The 27,644-nt window shown below is 38.2% G+C and overlaps 1 protein-coding gene across 1 annotated transcript in view; it reads left to right on the top strand.

The window, feature by feature from the left end:
- Window positions 1-27,644, top strand: part of LOC110381995 (neural cell adhesion molecule 1) — a 145,254-nt gene that overhangs the window by 48,845 nt on the left and 68,765 nt on the right. Inside the window, exon 3 of the mRNA XM_064040852.1 lies at window positions 26,670-26,817. Within this exon, the coding sequence (XP_063896922.1) occupies window positions 26,670-26,817 (148 nt within the window). The remainder of the gene's footprint in view (window positions 1-26,669; window positions 26,818-27,644) is intronic.

A 27,644-nucleotide genomic window follows, 5' to 3' on the forward strand; every position in this document is an offset into this window, starting at 1 on the left:
ATTATATAAAAATATCGGAAAAGTGTGAGTTGAATAATTTTCAAAACAGCAAAAAAGCAGTTATGCGAATAGTGACAACTATTCGTATCACTGAAAAGCTGTAAATAAAAAACTTTTTTACAAAAAAATAAAACCGACTTCCAAAAACACTAAAAAGCCAAAATAACAATTTTCGGTGCATCGGCCTAGAAGTCGGTGGCAAAATTAACACAAGGACATCCATTAGACACCGACTTCTAGGCCGATGCACCTAGAATTAGTTTACTACTTTTTTAGACTACTATCGTAATCATTTAAGTACAGGTTGATGTGACAAACATGAAACATGGAAATGTCAACTAAAGTTTCAATTACAAACGATAGCGGTACACGAAACAATTTGTAAAGGTTTAATTACTGGTAACAGTAACAGTAGTGTTACACATTTGCGTGATTGACCTACTTTGTCTATCGAATAGATGAGATTTGTATTTGTATTGTAGTCCGTTTTTAACATTGTATTGAAATTTTGTTACGGAACATGACATAATCATTAAGGATATTCTATTAATTGCAATAAAGATTTGAAGTTTGAAGTTTGACATATTAATGAATGAATCTGAAAGAGGATCACTTTGTCTATAATTTTGATTTATTTGAATTTGAGTTTGTTTGCTATCCTGAAATTGCTGAACAATTTGGAGTAATCAGGGAGAGATTTTTGTATTCGAATGTAATGTAGGTGCGATTTTACTTTTTAGGGTTCCGTGCCCAAAGGGTAAAACGGGACCCTATTGTTTTCGCTCCTCTGTCCGTCTGTCCGTCCGTCCGTCCGTTTTTCACCAGGCTGTATCTCATGAACCGTGATAGTTAGAGAGTTGAAATTTTGTTAGAGAGTTTTTCGGTTCAGGGAGTCTCATATTTTGTCATAATTAGTGTATGTTTTTAAAAAAGGTGAGCAATATCAAATACGTTAGTAATAGCAAGCATAACTTCAAAACAAAAATGTTTAACAACATTTCTGAACAAGGTTCGTTTTGTCCTTACGTCACAGTGAGCTTTTGTAACTAAATGCAAAGTAACGAATTTTCATGAATTCAGAGAACTCGTAAATTTTATTTATTTCGAGATTCTTGTGATAAGTCATAGTTATTTCCTCTTCATAAAAGACAATACGTATAAGCTATATGTAGCACTTTCAAAAATATTAAACGTTAAATAAAAGTTCTTTTTTTCAAAGTAGCCTAGAAAATTACAATAACATTCGATATAAAAAAAATTCTACATCATAACCATTTCTATGTGAAAAAATAATATACATAGCTTAGCGAGCGTAAATTAGTCCGCCAATCAAAGAATAATTCCTTCACAAACTTCACCAAAGAGAACAAACGTAAAATCAAAGACAACTACCAAAACCATAAAGTCACCAACGAAACTTTTTACAGCCGGAAATGAAGAAACAATGGCATTGGCTATTGATTTTCCAATTCAAACATGGAGCGGCTCGATTGGACCGGACGTCGGTTAACGGTCGAAGTCCAATGTATTAAGTGAAAGCCCGGGGCTATTCGAAGAGTATTTACATTTTATTGATAATGTACCACCCTCCTTTGGTTTGCCGATTTTTTTTTCTAAAGTTCGATCTATTTGGAAGTCCTGGCTTTGGCTTTTGAAGTCTTTTTTTAGGTTTGCTTTGATTAAATTGTCTTTTGTTGGGTGGGGTTAAATTAATTTTTCGGTTAGTGACACGTTGGTTGCTTATTTTTTATTTGAAATCATTAATTGAACCGTCCCGCTGTAGGTGCAGCGTGTCAGACTCTTACCAACTAAAACCCACCATGTTTTTTTAGGCACTTTGTATACCAGAGCCGTGGTAACTCTTTCGAACAATCCCGCAGCCCTGGTAGGACGTGGTAGTAACTGGGTTGGTATCGGATAGGCAGAAGAACTTTGTGAATGAATGGCTATTCATTTGTATGTAGTATGAAAAAGCTAGACATATTATGATAAGATTTTAAATCGGATCTGTCTCAAACTAAATGATTATTTTTGGTAGTAGTATTAAGATAGGTAAAGCCATGGTTGTTTCATTGTTTATATTTGGACATATTCGCAACTACTGTTTACCTTTGCACTGGTCCTTTTAATAATCCAATGTTGGATCATCACTTCATTTAGTCCGTTTTTAGTTTAAAAAAATACAATTCATAAAAATTGTATGTATTAAAAATAATAACAAATGTAGCGTCTGTCACATATCAAACACCCACATTTATTCCGCTGTACAGTCTGAAAAAAACGGGTTTTCAAAAAAACATCAGCTATTAAATCCGGCTCGTTACGTCGTATATATGAAGCGTCAGAACGGACAGACGTGCTGACGTGGCATTAGTTTTAACAAGGCTTCTGACATCATTCTGACATTAGGTTATTGTATATTTTATGTACTGAATTTTGTAGACTGTACCGCTTTTTTGGGGGTTCCGTACCTGAAAAAAAAGTCGTGGTGGCCTAGTGGGTAGTGGGGTTCGATTCCAGGTCAGACAAATAGGCCGGTCTCGAGGAAAACATTTCTAGGAAAACTGGACTATAAAGTCTGAAATCACCAACCCGCATTGGGCAAGCGTGGTGATTAATGCTCAATACTTCTCCGTGTGAGAGGAGGCCTGTGCCCAGCAGTGGGGCGATAAAAAAGGCTGTAACAGTATAACATTTGTACCTATGGGTGCCTCGTTGTTAAGTAACTTTCATTAAGCAGCTTGGAGGCTGGAATTTCGTGATTGATACAACCGTGCATCGAAGAGTACGAAGAGTACGTCGGTCCTGCGACTGATCTCTCTCCTGTGGTGTCGGATTACCGTCCCATCGGGCTATGAGAGTGCATCTGTGTCCACGCAAATGCATGTACTATAATTATGGTCTACACGGGTGGCTGATCACCTTTGACAGAATAGCGGCCGTAACCGATATTCGGCCTTGAAGCCATTTCACATTTCAGGTGTTACATAAAATAAAATATTGTCCATCACATTTCACTAATTTACATAATAATATAGTCATCATTATCAACATCTTTACTTGTAAAAAGGCGACCACAAGTAAAACTTTTCCTCTAACTAATACTAAGCACAAACACACGAGTTAAAGGAATTAATTTAAATAAGAAAACAGTACACAGACTTACTGCCTTTTTGAACTGGAAACGAGAAAAACCCAACATTCCTTAGTAGACAGCTTTCTTACATTTGTGCATTTGTGAGAAGAAAATTAAATGACATTTCCTTAGTAAATGTTGCCATTTTAAATGAGCGGGTGAGTTAGGAAGTTTTCTTCAGAAGCTGTTTTAATTCTTAAATAACATTTTCTCATTATAAGAATTTGGGTAAAACAAGAAATTCTTGCAAATGTTTAAAATGGGACTGTCAAAACACTTCGGGTATACCAACATTGATGGTCTTTTTTATATTAAAATAAAACTAGGTTTCATCCGTGGTTTCTCACTCCGGTGTTTCCGTGTGAACTACTGCGCAAACGCAGATAAAACGAAATCTACGGCCTCGAGACTATCTCACTGTATTTTTTTATGTACTTCCTTATATACTTCCCTATGTACTCCCTTTATGTACTCTCTTATATACTCACTTATTTACTCTTCTATGTACTCTCTTATGTACTCTCCTATATACTCTCTTATGTACTCTCTTATGCCCGGTTTACACTTTGTTAAGTTAACACTGCAGGTGATTAGTGCAGGTGTTTAGTAATCAAGGTGTGAACGGAAGCGTAAAGTGATTAGTGTTAAGTGATACGTGCGATTAGTACTTATTGATTAGTGCGAGTGAATAGAATCAAGGTCTATTTTTGTTGTTAAGTGACTACCCCCTCTCAACTTTTCTACTACCCTCTCTCACAATTTGCCTGTACTAATCAGTGTGTAAATACGTGTGTTAAGTGCGCAGTGTCAAGTTCAAAGCGAAAATGATGTGGACGGAACAACATACTTTATAATTCGTACAAGAATACATAAAGTTTGAATGCCTATACAATGTTAAGTGCGCAGAATTTAAAAACAAACAGTTGAGAGATGCGGCCCTATTGAAACTGAGTGAAGCGATGGGAATTCCCGATTTCAAAATTGAGTTCATTTTCTATATCAGATACCACAACAGATACAATCTCCTTAATTTATTTGTCTCAATATTAGGCGCTGTTCATCTTCCATTTCTAGAGACACTATGCACAACGCACAGTACCACTATGAGCTTCTTCCTAAACACTGTGTAAACGGAGATGGAAAAGACTACTTAACACTTGAGACTTATCGCGTAAAGTTAACGCTTAACACTTATCACTTCACACTTCGCAAAGTGTAAACCGGCCTTTATGTACTCTCTTATGAACTCTCTTATGTTTTCTCTTATGTACTCTATTATGTACTACCGTAATGTACTCCCTGTGTCACGGGAATCGAACCCGGGACCTCGTGCTTAGCAGCCGCGCTTGCGACAGCTAGACCAACGGGGCAGTTCAGTCTTCATCTTTATAATATTAACTGTAGATAAAGTTTAAATAAAATGCATACCAATTTGAGAGTCTTTAAAGCATCGACTTTATATGCATTTTATAAACTTTTTTTTTCTTTCCGACGTTAAAAATCATCAAATGACCCCTCCCGCTGTGGGTTAGCAGCGGTGAGGGAGTGTCAGACTCTTACTGACTAAAAACCGTCGTGTTCCGTCATAGGCCTTTTATATACCAGGGCCGCGGTATCTCTTTCGAACAACCCGCAGACTTTCGAACAACCCGCAGTTCATTTTATAAACTTGCGTGCAGTACTGTAGCGCAAATCATATGGTTCTTTTAACCAGCTGTTAGTTCAAAATAGGCCAATAGGTCATGACAGCTACCATCAAGTCTAAACCTAGACCAATAACAAAACGCGAGTCACATTGATTTTACATTGCATTATAAAATAATATCCATCTTCAACCGCCGATGCAATTTTAAGACATTATATCGTCAACTTAAAGTCCAAATTCCTTTGGCAGGCAATTATCTAGGTTTACTCAAAGTGGAAAATTTGTGTTTTTGTTTGTAACGGATAAACTTAAAAACTAGTGAACCGAATTAAAAAATTCTTTCACTGTTGGAAAGCTACACTCTTCCCGAGTATTATTTTATCCCGGTACGGGTAGTAGTTTTTATGGAACGCGAGTGAAACCGCGGGAAAACAGCTAGTGATAAATAATATCCATCTTTGCAAACGGTGCTGCAACTTTAAGATCTTATTCCGTTGACTTAAAGTTGAAATTCCTTTGACAAGCGATTATTTCATATAATGAGGAAATAGGGTAGGCAATTTTCCGGTTAACCTCCACAAATATGTTTATGTATCCAATTGCTATGTATTAGCGGATTTCGTGTCTTATTTTCGTACTATATTTTCGCTTTATTTTGATAGTTCTGATTGGCTGTTCGTTGTACCGTGTTCTGAAAGATATTGGTTTTCTGCATTGATTTTGCAGTTAATAGGATCGGGATTAGGCTTTTGCTAATATTTATTGGTTTTATAAATAGGCTATTTATTTTGTAAATGATAAAAAACTTATTTTTCTTGTTTAGAAAATAACTGCCACAAAAAAGGTTGGCTCAGTTTAGGTTGTAATAATGATGTATTTTGTGGCATTCAGTGTGGTTTTTATCCATTTTAAAACATTAAAAAAATAAACAAAGAAGTTAATGCTAAGAATTTTACCAACTTTTTTTCCGCCATCTCACACGCCTTTTACAATTAATCAAATGCTTTAGGTAAAATAAACAGGTAAAGAATTCACTAACAAGATTGATATATTTAATATTTTCAACGCCCTTAAAACAAGGAAAAACACGATATAACTGGCAAGAATACAACGCACCATCTATGTAGAGTTATGATTTTGTGTGTAAATATTTATTAAAAGGAATGCCAGAGGCTAATAAACCTTTGTATAATAAAAGGGTTAAAAAACAAAAGAAAACTTGGAACAAACTCTTTTACTATTGAATTGAATATCGACACAAGCTTTCTTGTTGATAATAATATAAAAAAGATCTGCTAATAATATAAAAATGGAAGATAAATAAGATAATAGCAGATAATCTTCTTTATGGAAAAGGGGTAAATATTTTCTTTGCAAAGATTTTTACAAAGCCACTAAGTATGAAGTAAGTTTTTCACAATCATAGGATTCCTTTAATAATTAGATTTGATATTATGTTGTAATATGCCATAGTTTTTGGGCATGAATGTGGATGGATATAGTGGAAGAGGACCCCCAGAGAAACTATAGATGGATTGTGTGAAATTCGACATGGCTAAAATTGTTATTTGTTAGGTGACGGCAGATAGAAGAGTGTGAAAGAAGAGAACATGCTGCGCTGACCCCAAATAAAATTGGGATAAGGGCAGGAGGATGACGATGAATACGCCAATACTAATAAAGCATATTGTAATACGTTATATTAGCTCCTCCATGCTATTTACCTTCCATCTAACTCAGCTTTAACTCCAAAATATAACCAGCTTAATTGTTATCAAAGCATACTTGGCGACAAAAACAGCCACTTAATAATATCAAATATCACCCCCTGGGGTGTTTACCCCGGAAGGATAAACTGCACCCCAAAAATGTGGGGGAGTTAGGGGAATAGGGGTACTGACACCCCCCGCGATGGGATTAACGGACGACTGTTATTAAATAATAAACCGGTCTGATTTAAGGGTGTTCCCGGGAGTTGCACTGAATTATTCTACCCGGTTATACCCGCGTCACGAATTGATGAATTACAGGAAAAAATGAAATGTGAATCGAGATTTTTTTGCGAAGGTTACTGCAGCGGAATTAGTTGTTTTTGTTTTCGTGAATAAATTGATGTTATGGCAGTAGAATTAGGATGACTTATTGAGCTCTTTACGTGCACACACACTGAAAAAAGTTGCAGTGGTAGTTGTCTGACTTGGAATCGACCCCATACTTGAGAGTTTGGTTCTTGACCCACTAGGCCATCACGACTTCTCCTATGTAATTACGTAGGTATAATTATACCTTGTCACTATAGTTATTTCATAAAAAATCGATGTTTAATAATAAAAGCGTTCAGAATTTGTGAACATGTTCCAACAAAAGGGTTCACGCGCCACTTGTTATTACGGCGAACAAAACGACAGTTAATTACATTTTAATTAAAAGTATTTTAACTGATAACATCAATATTTTATTACTGTCTACGAAGTACATAGACACGGTGGTTTAAAAGGTGGTATTTTTAGGTAAACTGGACATAAAACACTCCAACAAGTTTAGACAAGGAAGAAAAAAAGGGGGCGACCAATTATGATTCTTTGACTTTGCGCTCGTGATCTCCATTTTACCCGACTTCCCAAAAAGGAGGAGGTTGTCAATCCATTGGATTTTTTTTGACAGTACTTATTATATAAATATTTTAGGCATAAGTAGGTATCTCGTAAGTATAGTAATTTGGGAGCAGGAGCCAGCAATGCCTGGTAATCGAATCCACGACCTATTCTAGGCTTCTTGATCGCTATGCCTAAAGGCAAATTAATACAGACAAACATACTTAATATTTACTCAATCTTCATCAAATAAATAAAGCCAATACAAGGCAAAATTTAAAAGCCTACATTCAGTCCTGCGATTCTATAAAACTCGATCAACAACTCGCATTTCACTTCGATTCGTAATGTCATTTCATACTTTAGGGGAGGTAGGGGAGGGATGGGCACTTTTTCACATTTATTGCATAAAAAATCAGATTTTACAGATAATCAACTTTTATTGCCATTTCTTATGTTTGGCTAGATAAAATCAAAGAGCTATCTTAAAAATTACAATCAGTTTCAACATTACGAGATATTTAAACGGCTTAAATCAAACCGTCGACACGTCAAAATTTTGTTTAATCTGACATGCTTTAGTTGGTACTTACGTAGTGTTTAAAGTTACTTTTTGCTTTTTATGGGGTTTATCGTTTATAACATTTTGTCATAATAATTGCGTACTTTTTTGGGTCGGGGGTTTTTTTAAATTTATAATTTTATTTTATTTCATGGTTTTTTAAAGGAGCTCCTTAATTTTTCCTTCTTTTTATGATGGGTTCGCTATATGCGATCTCAGCCAAAGGAAGCTGTTTAACAATCCTCATGACAAACTGGCTCTGGGAGAATTGCACAGATTGAGAAACAATAAAGATGGACCTTTGTTGATCCAGGGTTATATATCATTCTAGGGTTTCATCCGCCACATCCCATTTCCAGCATTAGGTTCTCGTCAATTAGAAACATGAAGAAAACTAGTCAAGACAAATTAAACGAGCCCAAACTCGATGGGTTTACTAAAAGGCAGTTCAGGGTTACGTCTCCTATCTTCGTGTCCTAACAGCAGACCAGCTCAGTGGTTCCAGAAGACATTACTATTTCAAATTTTAGATCCCACATATGCTTGCAAGTAAACTGAGCGTGTAACATTCCTATCACACCTAACAAACGAGCTGATGATCTTGAAGACCTGGACCGATTTCCACCAAACATAGCTAAGAACACTCCCGAATGACATTCCTTTTAAACAAAAAAAAATCGCATTACAATCGGATCATCCGTTTGGGAGCTACGATGCCACATACACACACACACACACACAGACACGTCAAACTTTTAACACCCCGTCGTTTTTGCGTCGTAAAAAGAATGGTTTGCGACGGGAAATTCCTAAAGATTTAATATAACGAGCAATACAAGAGGTATCAAAAGGTTAAAAAATAAAATTAACAGCTGATAAATATGGAGTCCCTAGATCAAGTTGGCAACGGTACCTGAAACAAGATTCTATAAAGGATTTTTAGCGCAGATTTACAACCTCACAAATTTTCACTGAAGAAGAAGAACAAAAATTTACAAATTATACATTACATGGTATGTCCAAGCCTCCCTACCATAGGGAGCATTGGACACTTTTGACTTAGTTTATAAAAAAAAAATCGGTAAAAAAACTTAAGTAAAACGGTTTTATCTTATGTGCACTGAAAACTAGAAAATAAAAAATAGTTACTTACCTGTCAACCTAGGTAGGTGGTCCCGGTCATATTAGACTAAAATAAAAACGTGGGGCCCATAAACTATTGCTGTAGTACCTCTTCTAGAGGTATAATAGGTGTGGATTGCATCGACTTACTATAATCGTAACTGGAGATTTTGACAATCAATCATTAATAATAGAAAATACACATACCTTTCATTAGTTTTCTCTTTATAACGATCCGAAACCGCAACCAAATATTTAAGTACTTTTACGAGTGTTTGTTCTTGACAACTCACAGAAATGACAGATAGTCTATGGATGAACACCGTTACCAGTCGGTAACGTAAACTACCCAATAAAACTATGATCAAATCAGAATAAAAGGACCCCCCTTTTATTCTGATTTGATCATGTCTCCCAACTGCCCATCTCTCCCCTACCTCCCCTATAGATAGACAGATTTTGGCAGATCTGTCAAAATCTCGACTTTGATTTAGTTCAACTTGTCAACACGCTCGATAGTGTAGCGCTAGTGTAGTTTGACAATGTCAATCACGAAACTTTAAGGTAGAATTCCGTGGGTCGCGATTGTCGCAGCCGCGCGCGACAAAAGTCAACCTATGAAAATGTATGGCACCGCTGCCGAGGGCCGCGACAGTCGCGCGCGGACGACGAATTTCGTGAGCCGCTCGCGGCCGTACGCTTCTCAACATGGTCTAGCGCTTAATAACATCTATAGAATTTTAGTAAAACCAGAATTAAATTGTTGACAATGCCACGAGCAGCTTACGAAATTCGTCGGCCGCGCGCGACTGTCACGGGCCTCGGCAACGGTGCCATACATTTTCATAGGTTGACTATTGTCGCGTCCACGGAATTCTACCTTTAGATCGAAGTCGAAGTGAGAGTGATGTCGAAGTGAGTTGTGATATTTTATAGAATCGACATGCAGTTCTCAATACATTGTTATAAAACAATATTGGCGGAATGTTAATTATTCAATTAATTTACGCTCATTAATGCCATTTACATTTTTGGATTGCCTCAAGTAATTTTTAAGAGGAATCGTTATTATTATACGTTAATTTTGTAAAGGAGGTATGGTATTTACTCAATTATTTAACCAAAAAGGATTAATTAAAGAATACGCAGGTTCAAACACTCAAAAATAAGTACGTTCAGCAGTGTGACTGATGATACAGGAATGTCTATGGCATAGCAGGTAAAGAGTTATGCTTTTTTAATTTACTTGATCTGGAATTCGAAAGATGAACCACCAAATTATGTGCTTTTTATCTGGAAAATTCAGAAGAGAAAAATGATGTGAAGATAATTGAACGGTCAGAAAATATCTATGACAGTCACAGTCAAAAGTATTGAGAAACCAAAAAAATTGACAATCAGTCTTTACAAGGGGGGTTTGAGGTTGCTCCGATAACAGGGTTGAGGAGGTCAGATAGGCAGTTGCTCCATGTACAATACTAATTACTCAGGTACCTCCATTTTGACTGAAAGCTGACTCTAACATAGTAAGCAAAACATTAGGCAGATATCTTAAAAAAACACTTAACACATCACCGTTCTAGTCTATCAAGACTTGTTTGCCTTCCGACGTTGTCTGTGGCACCTAAATACCGTTGTTGCATCTAAATACCGTTTGTTGCATCAGATCCGACATTATGTATTCATAGATATGTTTGTTCGTGTATTTAGTGTAGGGCTTGGCACTGCTTTAACTTGGTATACAGACACACTGACAAGAGGTTTCCTGATACATAATGTATGATCAATTCATGGGGATGGGTATTAGGTACATAGTTGTTTCCTACAGGTTTGCTTGCTGGTTGAGAAATGTTTTTGTTGTTAAAAAAATTATCACCGTGGTTGAGTCTAACCGTTACACAAAATTTTATCTAAATTGGCTCCGCCAGTTTTGTATTACATGTAAAAGTGTATTTTGGCAGTGCATAATAAGAAATATAGGCAGAGTAAAATCTGTACATCTGTATCTTTTTTATCCAAAATAGTAATGAAAAGTTTGACAGTGTCACTCAGCAAAAAATGCTTCCCAAGGGTTATACTTTTACTTGGTCACTTACCCCAAAAATGTAGAAGCCATTTACCCCAAAAATACTGGCACTGCAAAAAATATTGAAACGCCACCACCATAAGCTCTAGTAGTAAGAAAACTAACATACGACCTAACAGAATCATTAAGTGTCCTAACTTCATAAGTAAAAACCGTACTATCCGGGCCGTAACTAGATAGTGTCCGTTACATTTCCGATTCGCGAACGGCTCATGTTTATTCACAGTCGTCCGAAACGGTTGCGAAACGGTTCGGCCGCGAAATTATGACCCAAAAAACGGAACGTACTGTATGCATGGTGATTTTAACGTTGCTACATCTGTCAGCCTGCTGTTTGAATTAAATCAGATAGTTTTGTGCATAAATAAATTTAGTCTTATAGCCCTAGCGGAGCCCTACACACTACGGGCGTCACTAAACTAGGCTATTTAACGAATGGAAACCACTGGATACTGTTTGAGTTTAAGTTTATTTCAAAGAAAACACGGAAATACAAACGAAACAGTTATACAGTTGGACAACAACCACGAATGTTACAAAACTAACTAATGAACTAAACCCTGAGTTGAAACAATGGGGCGAGCGTATTCAACTACATGACGAGACTCAAGCGAGGCGCATCCGACGCGCACTCGCGGCACACGCTTCTTGCTCACTGTCGGCGTGAGCGGCTGCGCGATGTCGCGTCCCCTTCCACGCGCCCTCTAGCGGCGCGTGTAACTAACAGGGCGGCAAACTACTTGCGCGACATACAGCCACACGCTATACACTCCCCCTCGAGCTCATGAGAACGTCCCCGCTCATGAACTCGCACAAAGGAAACACTACATACAGGACAAACATGTTTTCGAGGGCGTCCTCTCTGCCGTTTCTGCACTACGGGACGAGGAGGCGTAATGTCCCTAGGATGAAAACGAGTTAGTTCTGATATGTGAAACTTACCTAAAACTTCCTCAGATGAATCTAAATTACCTATAAGATACGCTGTAGGGCTAACTCTCTTCACAACAACGTAAGGACCATCTCTCTTAGGAACGAACTTAGAAGTAATGTTCTTGGCTGCGTTGCTCAGAACATGCGACTTTAATAGTACCTGATCACCCACCTCGAAGACTTCACCTGGTCTTGTGGATTTATCGGCACATTCCTTACGTCGATCCTGTTGTGCTTCGACCCTCTCTCTGACAGCGATAAACGAATTCACAAACCTTTTCAAATAAGGTGTGATCTGAGGAACAAAATTATCTTTACTGAGCACGGACCTAATATCGTGGTGCATTTCGACTGGCGAACGAAGTTCCCTAGCGAACATAAGGTATGCGGGGGTTACTCCAGTAGTACCACAAACTGCCGAATTCATGGCGAACCTTATCGCGGGAAGATGCTGAGGCCACGATGAATGCTCAGACTCAACTAATCGAGACAAATGAAACTTCAAGTCTCTATTCTTACGCTCAGCTGGATTAGCTGACGGATGGTATAATGGTAACAACTCTTGACTAATACCTAAAACAAACATACATTGCTGCATTACAGCAGAAACGAACTGAACGCCATTGTCCGAAACAATGCGTCTTGGCAGTCCATAACGGAGGAAATACTCTTCAATCAACGTACGAGCACACGCCTCGGAAGTAGCGTCCTTCAGAGCGTAAAGCTCGGTCCAACGAGTCGCAGTGTCTTCGACCAACAAAATCCACCTTTCCCCATTTTCTCCCGCAGGAAGTGGACCAAACAAGTCAACGGCTAACACCTCTCCCCTCTGATGGAGAACAGGAGTCTGTAACAAGCCGGACGGTTTCGTGTTTGAAGACTTATAACGTTGACAGGCAGCACAACTCTTGACATACTCTGTTATAGCTCTATGCATGCCTGGGAAATAAAAACTCTTAGCGACCTTGGCATAAGTTCTATCAACTCCGTGATGACCAGCAATGTCAGAATCATGACACTCTTTTAAAATTTCAGGACGCAGAGAAGCCGGGACAACCAGTTGCGGTTCTTCACTATCTACATCCGGATTATACCTATACAATACGCCTTGCTGCATAAAATAACCTCTTTCTGACCAACGCTTCATACCTACAGAATCAGCATCAGAAGTGTCCTCTAATTCACTAATTATCTTCTTAAGTTCCAGATCCTCGAGTTGCGCGCAACGGAGATCAGCCGGACTACGAGCAGGTAAGTCAACGACGATGGAACAGACACCACACTGATCTTTATTTTCTTCTTTACAGGTTGGTCGACTAAGTGTATCAGCAATAACATTGGCCTTACCAGGCGTATACTGAAACTGAATATTAAAGCTCTGAAGCTTAAGAGCCCAGCGAACGAGCCTACCTGAAGGCGACTTTAGGGTAAGGAGCCACTTTAACGGCTGATGGTCGCTACCTATGATGACCTCATGACCTTCAATATAACCCCTAAAACGTTCGACGGCCCACACCACAGCAAGAGCCTCACGCTCGGTGGTGCTGTAATTCCTTTCAGCTGCATTGAGCAGACGGCTAGCATACTCAATAGGGCGCTCTTCTTTACCTTCGCCCTGTAACAACACAGCTCCTAAGGCATAATTGCTAGCATCAGTCCTTAACACAAACGGCTTGCTATAATCTGCCTGAATAAGAATCGGTGCCGAGGAGAGACGAACCTTGAGCTCCTCAAAGGCACGAGCCTGGTCTGAACCCCATGACCACGGCTGATTCTTCTTGAGCAAGCGTGTTAACGGCTCAGCAACAGCAGAAAAACTAGGCACAAACTTTCTAAACCATGAACACGTCTGAAGAAAAGTTCTTAAGTGCCGAAGCGAAGACGGTGCTGCCATATCCAAAACAGCACGAATCTTTTCATCATCAGGAGACACACCATCCTGAGTGATAACGTGACCAAGGTATTTTACCTTTTCACGTGCGAAGACACATTTCTCCCTATTGGCGCGCAGTTTAAACATACGCAGTCTATCAAAAACGGCGCGCAAGTCTGATATATGCTTCTCAAAGCCTTCAGAAATCAGAAGGAGATCATCTTGATATGCTAGAAGGGTAACGTCCTTAAGACTGGCACCGGAACGAAGTCTATCAATTAGACGCTGGAAGGTAGACGGAGCGTTCTTGAGCCCGAACGGCATGCGATTGAATCGATACGAACCGAATGGCGTTAAAAATGCTGTCTTATCCCTATCCTGTTCACGTACACTCACTTGCCAAAATCCACTTCGCATATCAAGCGTACTCATAAAACAATTCTTTTTCGTTGACTGTACAAGCTCGTCTATCAAAGGCATCGGATAGACGTCGGACTTTGTTACCGCATTGAGCTTCCTATAGTCGACACAGAAACGAACCTTACCATTTGCCTTCGGAACAAGTAGCGCTGGGGAACCCCACGCGGACTCACACTCCTCGACTATGCCATCTGCCAACATCTTATCGAGCTCTTCTCGCATAATGTCCTTTTTGGCAGGAGTCAACCTATAAGGAGGGACGGCGATAGGAGCGTGATCGCCGGTATCTATAATATGCTCGGCGAAGGGAGTCGCGTCTCCCCCTGGCTGAAAGATATCCTCGTGTTCGACAAGGAGACGGGCAAGTACCTCACGTTGTTCTCCACTAAGCGAAGTCGCCTCATCATCCCGCAGCACATCCAGAGCTGAACACGCAGGCATAGGTGACACACCTTCAAATTGCAATGAGAATTTACATTTATCATTCTCGGCAAAGTGCCACCTACTTTCACCAAAATTGAAGACAAGATTAAATGAGGTAAGAAAATCTATACCTAACAAGCTTTCATTATTATTAGCTTCCGGAAATATCAAAAATTTTACGTCTCTAGTTTTATGTCGGAGCGTCACCTTTACCACTGTGCTAAGTACATTCATCTCCCTACTAACACCGTCCGCCAACCTAACAATTTGTGTCGACGGCACTAACGGGTGTCCTAACCTGAGTAGGAGAGCGTAGAGCGTGTGACCGGCAATACAACTTTTAGCTGCAGAATCTACGAGCGCGGTGCCACAAAACCCTAGAATGCTTATATTCAACACAGGGCGACGAAAAGGTACATTATCGCAAACATTACCGATATTCTCACGACTATTACAATTTCCGTAATCATTCATCAAACTAGATACACACATATTACTCTTACGAACATTGTCAAAAAGTATACGACTATCACAATGTATACGACAATTATAATTATTATTGCTACCGCAATCAGTACAACACGATACACGAGTATAAGTGTTACGAACATTATCAAAATTCTTACGAACATTACAATTATTGTTACGAACATTACAATCATTTTTACGAACATTACAATTATCTTTGTAATTCTTACAACAAGATAAACAAATACAAGAGCACATATTAGCGTTAGTGTTACGAACACATTGATCATCAAGAAAACAATTACATGAAACACCCGCGGCACGCGCAGGGTTACCTTGTACAGGCATGAGCACTGACGGGCTGGGCGGCGCGAGCGGTTGCGTAGCAACGACGCGAGCGCGGGCGCGGGCCGCGCGGGCGAGGCGCGCCCGGCGCCGCTGCCGGCCGCTGCGCCGCGGCGAGCGCGGGCCACCCGCGGGCTCGCTCGACGGCCTCAACGTACCTACAACTCCGCCATGCGATGCGTTTTCGACGGAATAAAATGCTTGTTGGCTCGAACAGTTTTTACACTTCGACTTAATAACGTTCGGAGCACCACAACCGTAACACTTTATTTCACTTTTTAACTTTATAACGCTATTGCTCGTATTATTATCACGATCACTATTATCACGCTTTAACTTATAACACGCATTTTTCGAATGACCTGAGCGCTTACAATAGACACAAAACTGCTTATTATTACTCTTCGAAACGACGGCGACACTCTCGGCGGACTCAGCGGCGCCGGGGCTGTTGAGCGGCGGCGGCGGCTGCGGCGACGACGATGATGATGTCGCGCGCATGCTCGTCTGGGTCTGCGGCTTTCCTTGAGTAGTGTTACTACGTGGTTTGGAGCTTTCTTTAAGCGAGTCTTCTATAGTACGGCACTTTTTAAGTAAATCGTCGAAACTGTTTAAACTTTCTCTAGTAACACGTTTCCGAATGCGTGGGTTGAGGAGGCCGAAAGCCATATCTAGCTGCACTTTTTCTGACAAATCCTCTTTAGGTATTTTAGCCAGCAGAGCTCGTACCTTGGCGATGAACAAATCCGTATGTTCTTCCTCCTGAACCAGCGTGAATAACTTCCGATAAAGACGATGGGGCGGGTCATGCTCGGCGAATGCACCTTTTATTCGCGAGAGCGCCTCCGACCACGTGCCGGTTGATCTCTTCACCCCTTGCCACCAAACCGCTGCAGGTCCTTCCAACACCATTGAAAACCCGCGGAGAGCATTCTCGTCGGTCATATTTACGCATTCCTTATACGTAGTGATGGCGTCTAGGAAGTTTTCTAGCGACTCCTCCGGGCGTCCGCCATAACGCGTCCTGCACTTGGCGAAATTTCCACTCACGCCAAACATACTGTGCGAATCCGAAACATTCTGCGGCGTGGACGAGCGGACCTCACGGAGTAAATGCACCAGAGTCTCGTGGGTCATTGTTACATTGGTGGGGGCGGCGCCGGCACTCGCGGCGTCGACGTTGTCCGAAGTTTCCAGAACTTGCGAGCGTGTTAACGGCATTTTCACGGCGAATAACACGCGAAGTTTTCACTGAGTTCGTTACTATCACACGTTGGGCAGCCAATTATAACACGTTGGGCAGCCCTTATAACCAAGTTCGTTATCTTCACACGTTGGGCAGCCAATTATAGCCCTAGCGGAGCCCTACACACTACGGGCGTCACTAAACTAGGCTATTTAACGAATGGAAACCACTGGATACTGTTTGAGTTTAAGTTTATTTCAAAGAAAACACGGAAATACAAACGAAACAGTTATACAGTTGGACAACAACCACGAATGTTACAAAACTAACTAATGAACTAAACCCTGAGTTGAAACAATGGGACGAGCGTATTCAACTACATGACGAGACTCAAGCGAGGCGCATCCGACGCGCACTCGCGGCACACGCTTCTTGCTCACTGTCGGCGTGAGCGGCTGCGCGATGTCGCGTCCCCTTCCACGCGCCCTCTAGCGGCGCGTGTAACTAACAGGGCGGCAAACTACTTGCGCGACATACAGCCACACGCTATAGTCTAGTGTTGGGTTGCGGTTTTTTTGGGTTAAGTTTTCAATTTGTGTGAGAAGGCTAGGTGTTGGGTTGAAAAGAGTTTGCGGTAAATTGTGTTTTTAATAGTGACTTAACGATGATCAAAATGCAGTATCTTCAAATAACTTTGCCGGTTTGAAATCAGTCATTTCATGCACACTTAAGCTCGTGCTGTGGGATTTTGTTTTGTTCATACATTAGTTGTTGTGCAGTCACTTTAAAATAAATCTGGGTTATTTTATGTGATATGAACTTAGGTCCTATTTGTAAATCAAATCCTTGATACGCATGATAACAGTCATAAAATCATGAACTTCAATCTGTAGATTACTGAATTCGTATTCTTGACATACCTCTAATTACTGCGACAAACAAAAAAAACCTCAACCGGCTATGGAACATTTATCTTCTCTACATATTAACTAAGTTCTAATCTAGTCACAAAACAAAACAGCATCAACGTCGAGCAAACTATACACATCTTTGAGCCTGAACAGAAGGCACCCATTTGCCTTCTCCATAAAATGTAATGATTTTGTAACGACTCGAGCACTCGATAAAACGCCAGTGGAGATGTGGCCTAATATATTTTTTAAGGGAAAAAATATCTGTGCACAGATTGGAGCGAAGTACGAAGTACGAAGTATTTGGTGGTAACGACCTTGAAGCTTATTTAATGATCGTGTGAAGTGACGTGACGGTTTTTTTTTTAGAACTGATGTGTGTGGATGTAGTCTTTTGGGGTTTTGGTTTTACTGTATACTGGTTTTTTTAAGTTTGTAGCTACAGATATTTATAAATAATCGGGACTGCTTAGACGCTGTAGTTAATACATAGTACCTATCGGGCTTAAGTCCCTGTGTGGTGTGGTCTAAAAGACTATACAGGTTTTGAAAAAGAAAAGCGAATTAATTTTTGTACCTATTTTGATATTTTTTATGGATTTTGAGCTGTAAAAACTAGTTGGTCCCGTATTCATAACATGGTCACTAGTTAGATAATTCACAAGCAGTTGCAAGAAGTCCATTCCGGTTTTTAATTATATTCGAATATTGTATGTTGAATTTCTTATTCCCTAAAGCCCATTTAGTATATGAACATGGCAAAGATTAGCAGGACTTAAACTTACCTACTAAGCAAAAATAAATCGGATATGCTTCTAAGGCTACTTTTGTCTGTGCTTCAAAAACAAGTGATATTCTGTTGTTTCACACAATACATTGGTGCATCCAATTCAAAAAGAAAACGTAAGTATTCTTTACTCGTTGCTAACACGACATGTAAGAACAACAGTAAAAATAAAAGAACACCAGTATTACTGGGCGTAGACACGCTAGCAGTAGAAACTAATGTTTCTGACGTAATGCTAGGTTTTTATATGTTTTGAGTTGATGTAATTAGATGAAATATCAGTTTAATTTCTTGTAAGTGCTATAAGATGAGGTATACAATCTATATTAATTGCAAGGACACAAATAAAAATATCTTGTCTCCCCAAAAAGTGGCAGTTATTTTCTTTGGCGTAAGTCGTGGTGGCCTAGTGGGTAAAGGACCAACTTCTCAAGTATGAGGGCGCGGGTTCGATCCCAGGTCAGGCAAGTACCAATGCAACTTTTCTAAGTTTGTATGTACTTTCTAAGTATCTTAAACACCATTGACTGTGTTTCGGATGGCACGTTAAACTGTAGGTCCCGGCTGTCATTGAACATCCTTGGCAGTCGTTACGGGGAGTCAGAAGCCAGTAAGTCTGACACCAGTCTAACCAAGGGGTATCGGGTTGCCCGGGTAACTGGGTTGAGGAGGTCAGATAGGCAGTCGCTTCTTGTAAAGCACTGGTACTCAGCTGAATCCGGTTAGACTGGAAGCCGACCCCAACATGATTGGGAAAAGGCTCGGAGGATGGTATAATTACTGTCTCATTACTTGTTTGTTTTGTATTAAATCTGTAAGCGTTAAAATGTCATCATTGTTGTTGTATGTATGTAATTCCTTTGCAGGCTGTGACTGTCGGAGAAACATACAAATTCACCATTTATTACAATTTTTGTTTTGAAATTAGCTTGACAATTTTTTTTGGAAATCATCAATTGAAATGGACAATCCCGTTGTGGGTGCAGCGTGAGGGAGTATCAGAGTCTAAATTAATTCTTCAGCTATTTATGTACCCGGGACCAGGGCAACTCTTTCGAATAACCCCGCAGTCGTTCTGACACCTAAAAACAAGATTCCCAGGCAATATTCGACACAAAAAACACGCAATGAAACCTTAATACCCACAATAATAACATGTTCCACCATTTACCGGCTGAAATTATCCTTTCAGCGTGTCTTTCAGTATCTTAAATAAGTTGAGCGACATATTCTTATATCGCTTTACAAATGGCTGTCGTTTCTTAGCCTTAAGAGTGGCATTATTTCGACGGGATTGCCCAGACCAGATGTTTCTAATACTTGTCATCTTAGAACAAAATGGGAGGGGAAATTGAGGTAGGAAATAAGTGGGGATTTAAGTTTGAATATGGTTTTTTTGGGTCTTGAAGTGACGTGGTAATGTTGGTCAGTGTAGAAAAAGTTTTATCTCAGTTCTATTAAAATAAAAATGCCGCCCAGAAGTTGGCTATTACATATTATATAGTAGCTTTGTAATTGTCAATATATACCAATAGGTAAAAGGCGTTAAATGTCTTTACCCCTTCTGAAGTTGGCCATTTCATGTTTGGCGTATGATTTATTTTTCCAAGTAGCAAACTTATTTACAAAAAGCTTACTGATATTTTTATCAATTAAAGTTTAACGCTTAAGCAATTATTGTCTCGGTCTGTTAATAGACAGTATTTTCAAATATGTTTCAGGTTTATTAACAACACTCCAAACTTCAAAAACAAAAAGTTTAACAATCGTAATTGTCAAATAAATACTTATCTCTGTGACATTCGTTGTTTCGAGACCCAAAAGTCTTCTGACCCTAAAAGTCAAATCTCTAGGGATGAACTAGTTAATGTGGATATGACATTAACTAACTGGTATAACTTTAGTTTACTGGTACGCACTATGTAATATACTATAAATAAATGTTTCCAAGGACTAGCTTCCTTTCGTGGTTATTCCTCCATTTCTAGAAAACTACTGTGCTAAACTGGATAAAAAAATACTCTACAGACTTCCTCAATAAGTGGGCTAAACTTAAAAATTGAAAGATTGAAGATTGAAATAACTAAACAAACGAACATACTTTTCAGCTCAGCAAAAAAGCCTTATTTTAAAAATCATGGACTTCAGAAACAATATATGCTCACGTGAGCGTTTTAATAAAACTGAAATATTTTTCAATCACAGTATTTTTTCGTCGGCATTTCATTCACAAAGTACATATTTTTTATCCTTTATTTTTGGTTCAAATGTATCTCTTTGATACATAAATCCCTGATATATATTAATAGTAGTTAATACAGGTTATTATGTATGTAGGTCATATTTAAAACAGACTGATTTTTGCACGGCGAAGTTCTGCATGGACGGGCATATCAATATAAAACTTTTTACATTGTAATTTAGCTCATTTATCGAAGAAGGATATAGGTTATATTATCCAAGTGGTGAAGAATTTCCTACGAGACAAAGGTGTATCCGCTGGCGTGTAACTGAACCGATTTTGATAACAGAATAGTATTTGTCTAACTTACCGTCCCATCAGGCTATGAGAGTGAAGGAATACTGAGTGCACCTGTGTCTGCGCAAATGCTTTTGCACTTTAATAATATATGTCCTGTGTAGTTGGCTAATCTCCTTACATGAGAACAGCCGCCGTAGCCGATAATCGGCTAGGACATCATGTCTAACTTAGATTTGTTAGAAGGTTTTGAGTAGACTATTAAGCAAATGTTTTATATAGTTTATGTTGTTTCTTTACGTGATGAAAACAGGTTGTTTCTGCTTTATTTAATTGAAAACATTAACGATTGAAACAAACAAATGTGTTGGCGCAGACCGCAGCGATTGAATCGGCGCTGCAAAGAAGATTGCTTCAATACCTTCCCGATTGAGATAACATTACTCGGTAGATACGAACTTGTATTGCGTACAATATGTTGGGAAGAAAAACAGTTAAATGAAATTTATTTATTAGAAAAATAGTTTTTTTCTTAACGATGTCTAATCTAATATGTACCTACATACATTTGTCAATGTTTTAATTCTGGAGAGCGCGTGGTCTATACTTGTATGTGTAAATGTAAATTGTCTTTTTATGCGTGTTGTGACTGAATCACCGAGTCATACAAAGTATAATTTTCAACAAAATTTAAACACTCAAGTTTGGAAAATCCGCTTCCGTGGAATAAAATCATCTTTAGGTTAGTTTAAGGCAACGTAAAGTTACTGTTTCTACAGTTCCTAAGCAATTTTATTACAGGACCAATTTAAAATTTTCATATTTAAAATCATTTATTCACACTAGGCAGCACAACAGCACTTTTTGAACGTCAAAAATTTACAAAAGACCCACCCTTCACGACTTCCTATGTGTTAAAACAGCATAGACCCTTCACAGTCTAGAACCTCCCTGCATCCTTCAGAAAGGATATCCTAATTAAACACCTCTATAGGTACATTCTACCTTCATACAGGAACAGGACCAGCCCCAAACAAAGACATAATTAGTGCATTGTCACGCCTAGCCAGCCTGTTAAACAGATTAGCCCCCGCTCGACAGATTACCGTCACCATTCTAGCCTGCAATTATTGATTGCAGATAATTCATAAATAAACCTATGGTCTATGGTGTGACGCGATAAGCTAGCTAATTTAATGGCTTATTATACGGTGTAATTAGTCTATATTTCTATACAAATATTATGAAGCTGAAGTTTGGTGGTTTGGTGGCAATTTGAAAAATTGTTTTAGTGATAGATAGCTCATTTATCGAGTATTCCCTTGGGTTAGATTGGTTGTCGTACTTTCTGGTTTCTGAAAACCTGTGACGACTGTCAAAGATATTCACAGGGATTCGTTATGATATCCATCCAGGAACCGACCGCGTCAAGCATTTATAAGTTAAGTGTAAATGTTGAAAAAAAGCATAGAAAGCAGATACTATTATCTAACCTACTAGAACCAGTCACTGTCATACAAAACAGCAAAAAAATAAAGGAGAACGAAAACGAGAACCAAAAACAAAATTCAAAATTCATTCACACAAAACCCAGTTCCCAACTACGTATTCAAACGAGCGAATTAAACATAGTTTTTGTTCTAAAAAAAAGTCACCAACTGACTACATATTACGAACCGACTAGCCAAATTAAAACTCCGTATGTCCCCGTACTTACAAATTGTTCTAACCCCCATATTGGCAGGAGTTCTAGATCCAAGCAAGGAAAAACCAACCTTGAACGCTCAGCTTAGGGTTTAATTTTGATTGTGCAGTCTGAAAAAATAAATTTGCATCAACGTGTCTAGAACGAAATGGAAAACGTCTGTGGTTCTCTTTTCTTAGATTTCCTTGTTGAAATTTTACCACGGTACGCTTTAGCAAGGTTTATTCTCAAGGTGCGTACATGGGAGAATTTAATTTGAATGGCTGGTGATTTTTTACGCGAAGATAAAGATAGGATTTTATTCTCTTATGTTTAAAGTTGTGGTGTTTACTTTTAGATTCATTGCAAAACTTATGGTGACTTGCACCATTTAACTATAACGACAACTGCACCATTTTCAACCAACGGGCGGAAAGTATACGGGTACCTATGGTTTGGTTAACGTTATAGTTAAATGGTGCAACCTACCCGTAGTCTAAAGATAGACTTGATTTTGGTGCTACATATACTGACTCTATTTTACTGTCCTCGAAAAAAACCTATATTTTCCGGGGATAACATAGTGTATCTTAACATAATGTATATAAATACAATAAAGAGTACATACTATATATCCCGCATAATGTAATCCCTCGATAATCTTGCAACCACAAAACACTCATGGGAATTAGATAATGCCATCTAAGCTGGAAACCACATCCCTTGGCACAATACTGTCTATGGAGATTTTAAACTGATGGTTTATCTACATAGTAGAAATATATTCCAACTTAATATAAAACGTGGTCTCAAGTATATTCCATCTTATGTAGTATAAAACGTGGTCTGAATAAGTACTGAATTAAAGTGCTAGGTTTAGAACATTAACTTTGTTTCGAATTATGGTTTAAGTCTAGTAGGTACTCAATCTCAACGTTTTATAATAAGGTGGACTAAATTCATCAATGATTCTGTGAAAATCCCATATTATTTAACACCTACAGAGCTACCAGCTAACAAAAAATCAATACCTAATGATTTTTATAAACATTTTTTTACAACGCACAATTTTTCCCTGAAACAACTAGTGGTTTTTCAAAACGGCTGATTCAACATTCCTTCAGCAGCATAATATAATAAACGAATAATTAAGTTTCGTAATTAATTTCCGCAAATTTCGATTAAAAGGGACCAATTTTTCAGGAAGTACCTACGTATATTATTAATGAAAGCTATTGAAAATTACAAAACGTATTTTCCTTTCGAGAAAACCCACGAAAACCTCTTGTACAGAAAGAGGGTATTATTTATTTTAATATGTCTCTTAATTGAACTTTAATAAGGAAATACATTTGGTAAAATTATTTATATCAAATCATAAAAAATAAATCAAAAATAAAATTGAATTATGTTGAACCGCTTAATTTATTTTTATTTATTATAAATAGCTTTTCCTCACAATTCTACACGCCCCAAGGGAACTGTTTCCCGCATCCGGATAAAATGAAAAGCAGCATATTTTCAGTCTCAGATTCCGGACTAATATACCTGGAATCGAACCTTCCTCAAATTGAAAGAAAGCTTTTCTACCACTAGGCCACCATGACAGTATCAAAAGTCTCAAAAGTACAAGAATAAATTAAACCAAAATACAAAGACTATACTCTATAACGAACTAAGAACGTTCCACACATAATGGTTTAACCGGATTACGCGGTTTTACATACAAACTATAGTATTCCATTCTAACCTCAACTGTATAGGATTTACATGCGTTTTAACGTTCAAATCTTTAAGACCGAATTTGTAATGAAACAGATGTTGAACAAATGATTTGGAACATAGAGAACGGAATGACTAGCGGAGATGTCACAACTGTTAATCGGTTAATAAAATAGCGTACCAAAATGCGGGTGTTCGGGGGACGAGAAGCGTTACTAGCTCCACCCTCTAAAAATCACCCATTAACAAAAAACACCAATCAATGAAGACCAATCTTTGACAGATTAGTCTTTATTTAACAAGGAACAAGAACGCCTCGTTAGTTCTAGTAACTGATAATTTTGATCACGCCTGGCGTACGTTACTTGACCTACAAGAAAGCGCTTGACTTATCTTCCTTACGGCATCTCCGCCATCTTTCCATCCTCCGTGTACCGAACAAATGATTCGTACAGGTAATCCCGCCAAAATCTCGCTATTCATAATTTTGTTCGAGTTCTAAATTCGTAAATTATTCCGTTTAAAGATGGCGCCCGTATTTTGAGTGGAATGTAGAATTTTGGGATGCTTTCGTTTGAAATTGAATTATTTTGTTTTGTAATTCGAATGTCAAAATATTGTTGTTTGACGCACTATTTTGGTCAATAAATTAACCATTTATTCATATTTATGGTAAGGAGAAAATCCGGTAGCTGTCGTTTTCAATTACCTATCTATTTGCTGGTTTCCTTGCTAGAGGCAGGACTTTGATATTAGCCCCATATAAGCAATATCAAAATCTCAGATAGATTATTGAAATTCGCTCTTAGATTGTTTTTTTTTTAATTCTACATAGGAAAAACTAATCAAAATTGTGTGTTAAACTTACTAATTCACAAGCCAACATTCATTTCTAGATTCTAGCCGTACTACGTTCTAACCCAATTCTGTCCTAAGTTTCTTATAAATTGCACTAGATGACAAGTCGCAAGGATTAATCGAGAGCAATGGCATACATGACATACGGCCACGCTGTTACATGGAGAATCAAATATGAATTATATGGGAAATTGTGGGAAAATATTACCCGCTTTTAGGTTTTTTAGGAATGGAACTTACTGCTGGTATTAAGGCAGAAGTTCCGTTGTGTCATAAAGGTATATTTATAGTAGCTTTTGTCTGTGGCTTCATTGGTGCCTATAGCAACTTTTTACTTAAAAAATAAAGAAGAAAGAAATTTTACAAATCCGAATAAACAAGCTCTCCAAGATTATAATATTAGTGTAGATTCTTTTAAGACGATTTATTGAGACTAGAAAGGTTGTTAAAAATTCATGAATTCTCATAATGGGTTATTTCTATTTCCGTGCAAATTGTTGCTGTTGTAATATTAAATTGGAAATTGCGACTTTTGAAGAAATTGGGATAAATATATGTATTTACATTTATAAAAACACATGCTGCTTGTTCCAAAATAGAGATTTTAAATGAATGGCTGGGATGAAATTCAAACCATCAGTTTTTCTTGGAAAACCGATTAAGTTGTTCCATGCCGTTTGAGATTGGTGATGCATAAAAGAGTCTTTATGCTATAAATACGTCAGTAAAAATATACATATTGATGCTACGAGAGGCAAATATGTAAAAATAAATCCCTTTTGGTAGAAATTATTGATTAGTTTTATTTCAATTCTTTTTTAATAAGAAAAATAAGAAGAAGTAAATTAAAGCTATGTATATTTTTAGGAGAGTAATGCCTTCTCAGTAGCAGCCTCTCTGTTGTCATGGTTAAATCCTCTCCCCAAATTCTTAATACCTGCCTTCCAAAATTTACAAAGACCCCAACAGCTTGACAAAAAGACCATGTCTATTCAGAAGACAGTTGACTTTGTTCCAGTGTCGACGGTCGAGGTGGAGGCCGTGGTGGGTCGCACCGCATCCTGCCATGCGACATCCAGTTGAAAATTACCTTATTAAAAACCTCCACTTTTTTGGGTAGTCGGTTGATAAAAACCAGTCTAAGATGGCAAATATAAGACACCTTTTAGCATTGTGACGTTGCGATACTATGCCCATTTGGTAGATATGGATTCTTTATTTTTTCCTATTTTTATGTAAATTCTTATTCTATAAAAAATAGAAGAACTAGTGAAAGCTGTATATATTTTTTAGGAGAGGAGTACCTTCTCAGCCCTTTGCGTGGCGTTCAAACCCTCAAATTTTCCAAAATTACAAAGACCCGAACAGTTTTGTTTTCCTAAATTACAAAAACCCCAACAGCTTGACAAAAAGACCATGTCTATTCAGAAGACAGTTGACTTTGTTCCAGTGTCGACCGTGGAGGTGGAAGCCGTAGTTGGCCGTACCGCGTCTCTGCCGTGCGACATCGAGCCTGACTCCAATGAGGATCGAGTTTATATGGTGCTCTGGTTCCGGCATTCTGGAGGGAAGCCGTTGTACAGGTTAGTGAATTTTGGCTTATATAATGCAAGTATAATTAATTACATTTGACTTCTAAACTTTTTGGTTCAGCAGTGGACGTCCTAAGGTTTAAACGATGATGTAAAATACGCAATATGCTGCGGGAAATATCATTTCCTCGATTTAAAGATGGAGTTTGATTGGATTGATGTATACTTCTTTTACGCCGAAAGTATTGTGCAATGTTAGGTCTTTCAAAACAGCGGATTTTTTTTTTATATGCGACACGGTTTGACGTGCTATCGTTTGATATGTGGTTGATAATTATTTAAATAACTGTAAGATCGATAAAACTGTAATTAAAGGTATGAATCATTGATGTGGAGACGTAGGTTCAAAAAAAGATGAAGAAAATTTCAATTAAATAAAATGAGCAATTGTAACAAATTGAAACAATACTCTACACACAGCGATTAAACTTCCAAGTAGCACTTTTTCGTCTAAAACCGTTTACATTTCATATGATATGAGCAAAGTTGCAGGTCGCTAGACTCAGGACTGGGTTGACCTAGTTTCTGAGCTCATGCAAGCTGAAGCAATATAAACAGATAATACCTTCCTGTTTTCTTTCGATTTCAGAACTGTTATTGTATTATTTCTATTTGGCGTATTGATTTTGGATATAGTGGAGCTTCTAGAGATATTGTGGGAGTTATTTCAAGTTGCAAAGCTTATGTTTTGTGGGCTTGCAGTTATCGTGTTTCTGTTTTCGTATATCTACTTTAAAAACTTATTTTTGCTGGCGATTGCAACTGTCATTATGACCAATCTTTGACAGTTATTCAAGATCAGAGGCAAATGTTTTAAT

The sequence above is a fragment of the Helicoverpa armigera genome, chromosome 23 (genome assembly GCF_030705265.1).
Source record: "Helicoverpa armigera isolate CAAS_96S chromosome 23, ASM3070526v1, whole genome shotgun sequence".
Lineage (NCBI taxonomy): Eukaryota > Metazoa > Arthropoda > Insecta > Lepidoptera > Noctuidae > Helicoverpa > Helicoverpa armigera.